Here is a 9,058-nt window from a genome sequence, read left to right as displayed (position 1 = left end):
CTTTTTAAGGCCTGAATTTTGACAAGATCCATTTAATAACTTTTAATGCCTTGCATAATAATGACTTGCATAAACCCTGAAAATAAGTAAATGAGTAAATGTTTATTTAACAATTCAATTTTTTTCCCTATTTTATCTGTTTGAAAAATGAATTACCGTGATATAGATGGTAAAAATGAAAAAAAGTTATTTTTGTTTACATTTTTTTCCCCAAAGAATATTTAGCATTCTCACACACCCCATTTCTTTACAGTAAATTGAAAAATAAAAACAAAAGAATATTTGCAATAAAGAGGCTCAAGAAATATGATTTGAACAATATGTAGGTCAACAAAGTCTCCAGACAATTCATCAACTATCAAAAGAGTTGTCGGCCCATTTGATATTGATTAGTTGACAATTAGTCGATTCATTGTAGCAGCCCTTGTTGACAGACAAAATGCGCCTCCAAAGGAAACTAAATCTACAATGTGGCCCTAAAACAGCCCTAAAAATAGAAATGCTTTCAAACTTTTGGGAAATTTTCATTATTCGCTTTCAGAGGATCTCATTGATTTGGAAGGAGAAAAAGCGCCATCCATTTCTTTGACAGTTTATTTTAAAAAAAACAAATCGAACACATTAGAACTTGCAAAAAGATGCGATGAATGTTATTGGACACATAATCAAGCAAAGTCAGACAAACAAACCGCCAACCCCCCGAAAAAAATAATCGTATGCGAAATGACAAGTTGTCGTACTCATTTACTAGTTATTATTATTCGACTTGAAACAGTTGAAATCTTATGCAATCTTTCGCTCCGTCTGGATGCGTTTCATGAGGGTGGCCTTGTCACGTTTATTTTTGTGTACAGATCCCCCCCAAAATGCCCCATTAGAACAAAAGGTCTGGAACAGGTGATGAATTTCACACCACTGTGGCTTTCACTACCCTGCAGCTTTTGATACAAGCTGCGACAAAAATCTCGGTGCCACCTGTCTTTTCACTTGAAATTCATGTAGAAAATGCGGGATATTTTTTTTTTTTTACAAAGAGCAGACATTTTGACTACTCAGCCTTCATTCTGTCTGTAGAGAAAAACACGGAAATCTGACGGCGACAAACTTCACACCCCGATACCCTTGCGTGCAGGCAACTTCACCAGCATTTAACGTAGTTGTCGGACAGTGGAAAAACGCAAATAGAGAATACCCTTACACCTGTCGCTACTTCCGAAGCTGTGTTGATTTTAACCATGTCATTTTATACAGTTAGACAGTGAAAGAGGAGCCTAAAAATGCCAGTTTTTACAGCCAGTGTGTAAGGGGCAATGGGATTTGGACTCTTCTTTTGAAGATCCTGTTGTTTTTGGACGAGAGTAGAGCGGACAGCTTGGCAGTCGGAAATGACTGTCTGGTGTCCCTGAGCAAGGCACCTGCTGCCCCGGTAGTAGAAAAACCAGGAAGGCTCCATCTCGGCATAAATTAAAAATGTGGAAAAACATTCTTGCTGGGAGTGTCAAGAGGAGCCTGAGACAGTAGTTGGATTTAAAAAGTAAAAAAAAAACAAAAAACACAAAAAAAACCAAAAAAAAAACAAACAAAAAAAAAAAAACGGCAAGGAACTCCCTCTCTCTTCTCCGTCGTAAAAAAACGAGTCATCCCGTCGTGTTACGAGGAAGTTCTTCACGGTGGGGAAATAAAGTGTTCCTGCTAAATGTAGAATTGGTGTAGCGCCAGCTCGTCCATGAAGGGGCGCACCAGGTTGTCAGTGGCGAAGTAGAAGACCAGACCGAAGAAAATGGAGATGGGCAGTGCGGGGAGCGCCTTCTTGAAGATGGCCAGCAGCAGCAGCGTCAGACACAAGCCCTGCGGGAGGGAGAAACCACACGCCACACAAGGGAGAGGCGTTGGTGGGGTGTGGGAAAGGGGGGTTACGTCAAGCTGGCAAGCAGTCGGGCGTCTTATTTACGACGGCGCCGCCGGGGGTGGAGAGCGGCTTTGCGGCCACTCACAATGAGGATGGCGACGAAGCAGGCTAGCGTGGTGTTCCAGTCGCCGCTGGCGGCTGCCGAGGCTTTTCCCACCAGCATGCTGTAGAAGATGAAGTCGCCCAGGCCCAGCTTTACACCCCCTGAGGACACAGCTCCGTCTTTAGTACTCTGTTATCGCATCTTGTCCTTACCTCCCCCTTGTCCTCACCGCGCCCGTTTAACCTATTGGCTCTCATTGACGGCGATAGCTACGAAAAGGTGACAATGTCAAAAAAATGAAAATGACTACACTAATGTAACTTTACATGTAGATTTGGCACCAAAATCTGTTTTTTTTTACCATTTCAAAGTTACCCCACCCAAAAGAGAAGGTTAGGGAATCAGCAATTCTGTATGTGTTATCACAACCAGAATTGATGATCATGTTTAGCTTTCTAGTGCGGCGCTAGTTAGTACATTTTGACAGAATGACTGAACGGTCACATGGCAACAAAAAAATATAAAGTCTAAAGATAGCTATCAAAGCATCCTACCAGACTAGGGGTATGACAAAATATCAAAATGGTGATATATCGTGATACTTTGTATCCCAAAAGGTTATCGATATGCTCCTGTCAAGAATCAAGATATAGTTTTAAAAAGATGCTCGATGCCCAATCCATTAAGACTGGGAACTAAGGGTGTAACGGTACATGTATTTGTACTGAACCGTTTCGGTACGTGGTGCTCGGTCCGGAACGGACGCGTACCAAAAGAGTTTCTGAGGTAATATAACCCTTACTTTTTGAAGCTGTGAGTCGATCGGTTTACAGTTTCTTTGTGTAGATTATTATTATTATCTTCTCTATTATAATGGGGACCAACACGGTAGGACAGTATTACCCAGAAACGTCAACGACGCGACAACGTGGCCGCCGCGAGAATGCAGTGAAACGCAGGCGTTAAAGTCAATCAGCGATTGCACACCGGTCGCAGTGCGGCCAAGTGTTGGACGCGTCCCAGAAGCGGCTCAACGCAACGCACGTGAAAAGAACGGCAGAGTGTATTATTTGACGCGAGACACGGCCCTCCTGCGTCAATACTACTAGCTAGGATCGGGCAGACCGGATGTCACTCGTGTAAAAATACGGTGGATCCGGTCAATTTTCAAACTAATATGCAATCGTAACCCACATTTTGAGTCCATCAGATCTCGAGTGGTAGATCGGGGCACAGTTGATTTGTCTTTGTTGATTTACTGCTGTCTTCTCTGCTATAATAACCAACACGGCCCCGTGTTCAATACAAAACCCTCCTACCACAACAAAACAAGTAAGAACTAATATTCACATAGGAACTAAAGTTATACAACATAAAATATACAATATAAATCAATACTACATCACATTTGTAAAATATAAACACATAATAAAATAAATAGCCCATTTAAATAAAATAAATTGAAATGAGCTAAAACACCTGTAATTAAATAATAAGAATAATACACAGATCCTGCTTATACAATTAAATTTATTAATTTCTGTGTGGCGCTTTAACTTGAGAAATTCCACCAATAAAGCTTTTGAAAACCGTTCATAAGAAGAAAAAAAAAAAGATTCATTTAGGCATTTCATATGTAAAATACATGTTAAAATCTTTGCCATTGGGATTGCTTTTCTCTTTAGCACAGGACTTCTTTTTTCTTCTTTCTTTCAGAAAGAAAACTGACCGATACGCGGGGTCTGAAAGGCAAATTGTTTTTGGATTATTATCTTTAAATACCCACTACTTTTTGAGCAGAATTCCAGCTTTGTATAGGCTAATGTTCCTATTGTTGAAAGCACAAAAGTGTGTAATAAACAACTAGCACATTTATATTTTGCATTTTGTTTTCTTTCTGTACCGAAAATGAAATGAACCGTGACCTCAAAACAGAGGTACGTACCGAACCGAGATTTTGGTGTACCGTTACACCCTTACTGGGAACGTTCGTTCATTCAAAACCAGAGCATTCACAGTCATTCGGTCCGATTTTCTGGCATTTACAGTGAGGAGAACAAGTATTTGATACACAGTCAATGGGAAAACTCATTGGCAGTGTATCAAATACTTGTTCTCCCCACTGTACATGTCACTTGCTTTTCATTTTAGGGCATTTACAGGTCATTTCCTGTTGAGTTTGAGTCTGCCTATTCATTTGGGTGATTCCCAGGTCATTTCCTGTTCTGTAACACAAAATAAACAGCAAGTGACCCATAAAATACCCCCAAATCAACAGGAAGTAACTGAAAATCAACAGGTAAATGACCTGAAATGGCCCAGAATTACTCATTGCCTGGCATTGGCTGCCACTGATGGCCATAGACATTCAATCCATTTGAAGTGGGAGGGAATTCGTTCATTCGCTGCCACTCTCCCAGTTCTAATGGATTGGACGTCTACTAGTGATGAACTCATTCCAATTCACAACAGAAGCTTGTTTTTCTGTTTATTAGTTTTTTGTAAAATATCCCAGAATGATTTCCTGACCAATGTATCGAAAATCGTTGTATCGCTCTATCGTCAGATCATCGTTATCGTGAGCTTTGTATCGCAAATCGTATCGTATCGTGAGGTACCAAGAGGTTCCCACTCCTATACCAGACTGCAAAAATCCGCGGCTCATTCAGGGTGTGACATCATCTTCTGTTTGGAGATTTTTTAGTGGCTGAGAAAGGAAGCATAATTAGCATCTCATTTTCTTATTAAGCCTTTTCCGTCACTCTTTTAAAAGGATGTGTCCAAAATATGTTCTGCTATAATTTTAAAGTCACTTGCTGTAGTATTTCCAGAGGTGGGTAGTAAAGCATTACATGTACTCCATTACATTGAGTAAATTTTTGAGAAAAACGTACTTCTAAGAGTACTTCTACTTGTACTTGAGTAGATTTGTGAGTAAAAAAAGCTGCTTACTGCGCTACTTTTGGCTACACAAGAGTCGTGACATTTTTCCTCTTTATTCTACGTAGCAGATTTAGTACTTTTTTTGCTAGTGATTTCAAGAGTAGCTCTACCGCAACATAATCACATGACTCCATTTTACTAATCTGATGCAAGCTTGCCGTTCTATGATCACGCCAGCCTGTTCAATTACGTGGTGTCTTTAAAGCACCGTAAAAAATGAAGTATTTGACATAGAGCTGCCCTCAACATGACTTGAAAGCACGGATTTAATCCTCTATCCCAGTTTTTATTTGGCACCGACTGACCACAGAAAACCGGAGATATGATCCTTTTAATTTCATAACCTCAGGAACACCGACTCACTCCCCCTTTTTCAATCCGAACGCAAAATTCACCTGTTCAGACTCGCCTATCCACAAAAATCCCTAATTTATTTGTGTTTTAGTTTTTCTGTTAATTATTTTTATCTATTAGTATTTTTATTGTTTTAAACGCTCTATATTTAATTATTTTTACTGTTTTCAGTCTTTAATTTGTTTAATTGTTCTTTAAATGATTGTACGGCGACATTGAGTGCCAGAAAGGCGCCTTCAAATAAAATGTATTTTTATTGTTACTATCATTAATATAATAGCAACTATGAAGGAACTATTCAAACTACGAACTATTTTCTCCACTAGAGGGCACTGAGGCTCTTTGGACGAACAATGCTTAATTTCTGTCTTTTTTTCCTCTCGCGCCGGAATTCAGCGATTTTTTTTTTCTTTGGCCGTAATGTGGTTAAGTAATGGGTTATTCTACAGTATCATTACAACAACAGTTCATATAGATAAGTTTGTGCTGAGACAAAAAAAAATACCATTGTTTAAAAAAAAACAAATGAAACAAAAAAATAAGCAGTTACTCACAATGTTACGCATTACTTGAGTATTCTTTTCATTGGATACTTTTTTACTTGTACTTGAGGACATTTTTTGGATGACTACTTTTACTTTTTCTTGAGTAATATTATTTTGAAGTAACGCTACTCTTTAACATTGAGCACACACTAAGGGGCCGTTTGCAGGGTGACGCTGCGTCACCAAGACGCAACGATTGTGTTGCGGAATGTCCTCGCCTTTACATGTTGACGGCGAAAACGGAAGGCGAAGACGCAAACTTTTGATTTTGGCCTCCAAAGCGGAAAAAATCAATTGTGGGATGAATGGAACGCTCTCACTCTTACGACGTCAGCACCCACACACATCACTTTGGGCATGCGCAATTGCTGCTAGTAAACATTCAAAAAGCACACATGGTGGAACATCGGCTTTAATTTAGTTTTTATATTTTTAATTCAAATGTATTTCATGTTCGCGTTTTTGTGCCTTTTGAAGCAAAAGAAAAAAAAACATGTGGACGCCTTTGAGTGGGCGGGTATGTTGTCTTCCGGCCTGAGGAGGTTGTTGCCAAGGGAGTTGATCATTGGCTGTCGCCTTATAAAACTGCACTGCCCCCCATGAATACTACATCGTTTTCGCGCGTAATTCCAACATCGTTCGAATAGAGACGAAACCATCCATCCATCCATCCATCCATCCATTATCTTCCGCTTATTCCGGGGTCGGGTCGCGGGGGCAGCAGCTTCAGCAGGGAAGCCCAGACTTCCCTCTCCCCAGCCACTTCAGCCAGCTCCTCCGGCGGGATTCCAAGGCGTTCCCAGGCCAGCCGAGTGACATAGTCTCTCCAGCGTGTCCTGGGTCGACCCCGGGGCCTCCCGCCGGTGGGACATGCCCGGAACACCTCTCCAGGTAGGCGTCCAGGAGGCATCCGAACCAGATGCCCGAGCCACCTCAACTGGCTCCTCTCAACGCGGAGGAGTAGCGGCTCGACACCAAGCCCCTCCCGGATGACCGAGCTTCTCACCCGATCTCTAAGGGAGAGCCCGGACACCCTGCGGAGGAAACTCATTTCGGCCGCTTGTATCCGTGATCTTGTTCTTTCGGTCACGACCCACAGCTCGTGACCATAGGTGAGGGTAGGAACGTAGATCGACCGGTAAATCGAGAGCTTCGCCTTTTGGCTCAGCTCCTTCTTCACCACAACGGACCGGTGCAGAGTCCGCATCACTGCGGACGCTGCACCGATCCGCCTATCAATCTCCCGCTCCCTCCTACCCTCACTCGTGAACAAGACCCCAAGATACTTGAACTCCTCCACTTGGGGCAGGATCTCATCCCCGACCCGGAGAGGGCATGCCACCCTTTCCCGGCTGAGGACCATGGTCTCGGATTTGGAGGTGCTGATCTTCATCCCAACCGCTTCACACTCAGCTGCAAACCGCCCCAGTGAGAGTTGGAGGTCACGGCTTGATGAAGCCAACAGCACCACATCGTCTGCAAAAAGCAGAGATGCAATGCTGAGGCCACCAAACCGGACACCCTCAACGCTTCGGCTGCGCCTAGAAATTCTGTCCATAAAAATTATGAACAGAATCGACGAAACCATGTAAATGCAAACTAACTTTGGCATTTTATAACTTATCATATATTTTTGCATGTGAGTCCAAATCACCTGATTTTAATCTGCCGGTACAGAGTTCCGATCTCATTATTCAGAAATTAGGAAGGGAAAAAAAACATATTGAATAGTCTTTTCTATCTCAACATTATAGACATATAAAGGGTTCTGGGTACAGCCGTGGTTACAACAAAGCAAAAAACTTTTTTTTTTTTGGCAAATCAGTTGTGCAGTGCAAAAAATGGTTGCAAACCTAATATTAAAAATAAAATTAAACATTGTTTTACAGAAATAAAGATAATAATGAAGTTCATCATCCAATGTGATGCATTATCTTAGTTGTGATTTTCTTGACTTTTCGGTCTGGCTGAACATTTTCTCTTTGTTCTTCAAAGCTTGTTTCAGTAGTGTAAAAATATACAGTATAGTATAAAACATACTGTATACATATGGATTTTTGCAATATACCACTGGCTTATTTTGTTGTATTGTACTATTCACGTCTGTTGTCATATAGACATCAAATCCATTTCGACTGGTAAGGCTGACATTGAGTGACCATGTTTCACTGGCATTGACGGCGATAGACGTCAAATCTAACTTGACTGGGTGGTCGGCAGTGCTTGTTCGATTGCTGCCAACCCTCCCAGTCAAAATGGATTAAGCATCTATTGCTGTCAATGGCAGCCAATGGGTTAATTACTAAAATTTAAAAATAAACTTACAAAACCTAGTCTAATAAGATGATTTTAAAATCACATTTAACATCAAATTGTACTATTAGTGTTAATATTACTGCTAGTATTTTGCGATGGGAAATAAAAGAATAAATAAATAATTTTAACTAAATTAAATTAATTGGAAGATCTATTTCACGATAAAAAAAATCAATTATTTAAATGATAGGTAAAAAAAATAATTTAAAAAAATAATAGATAATATAAATAAAATAAATTCAATAAAACTGTAATAACTTGGGGAAAAAAAGAATAAAACCAAATTCAGATAAGGGTAGCTTGTGTGTATTTTGCTCTGGAAATTTTATTCTAGTTTTTTAAATCTCTTCTGACCTTATATACAGTAGCTTAACTCTACGGCGATGGATGTGTATCGCCGTCAATGGCAGCCAAAGACTTGAAACATAATTATTCACTCTGACACTTGACAACAATGACACTGTGACCACTCGTATCTGTACCCCTGTCGTCATTTCAAACTATTTGTTTTTTATTTATTTGTGTTTTAATTCTAATTTAAAAATATTTTAAGATTTCTATATTTCGTGGGATGGCGTGGCTCATTGGTAGAGCAGTTTTCCCCTAAACCAGAGGTTGTAGGTTCGATTCTCCGCCCTGATGAACTCGTCTAAGTGTCCTTGAGCAAGATACTGAACCCCACGTTGCTCCTGGTGCTGCGTCACCAGTAGGTAGATGGCGAGATAGTGTAAAGCGCTTTGAGCGCCTTGAAAGGAGGAAAAGTGCTATATACAGTAAGTATAACACCATTTACCATATATAAGTATAACACCATATTTCGACTATTGTGCACTGTAAATAAAAGAGCCCCTCAATTTTGTGATACAATTATATAATAACAAGAAAGTCATTCATTCATTCAAAAGCTTACATGTAAAACTTCAAACAAAATGCGCATAGGATTTTTTG

The 9,058-nt window shown here is 40.3% G+C and overlaps 1 protein-coding gene across 1 annotated transcript in view; it reads right to left on the bottom strand.

Moving 5' to 3' along the window:
- Positions 1 to 218: 218 nt before the first annotated feature.
- Positions 219 to 9,058, bottom strand: part of psen1 (presenilin 1) — a 29,133-nt gene continuing 20,293 nt past the window's right edge. Inside the window, exons 10-11 of the mRNA XM_057860453.1 lie at positions 1,995 to 2,113; positions 219 to 1,848 (exon numbers count right to left, since the gene is read on the bottom strand). Coding sequence (XP_057716436.1) covers positions 1,693 to 1,848; positions 1,995 to 2,113 — 275 coding nt within the window. The 3' untranslated portion in view covers positions 219 to 1,692. The remainder of the gene's footprint in view (positions 1,849 to 1,994; positions 2,114 to 9,058) is intronic.

Source organism: Corythoichthys intestinalis, chromosome 15 (genome assembly GCF_030265065.1).
Source record: "Corythoichthys intestinalis isolate RoL2023-P3 chromosome 15, ASM3026506v1, whole genome shotgun sequence".
NCBI lineage: Eukaryota > Metazoa > Chordata > Actinopteri > Syngnathiformes > Syngnathidae > Corythoichthys > Corythoichthys intestinalis.
The sequence above is the reverse complement of the archived record's forward strand: the minus strand, read 5'-3'. Positions and strand labels throughout refer to the sequence as shown.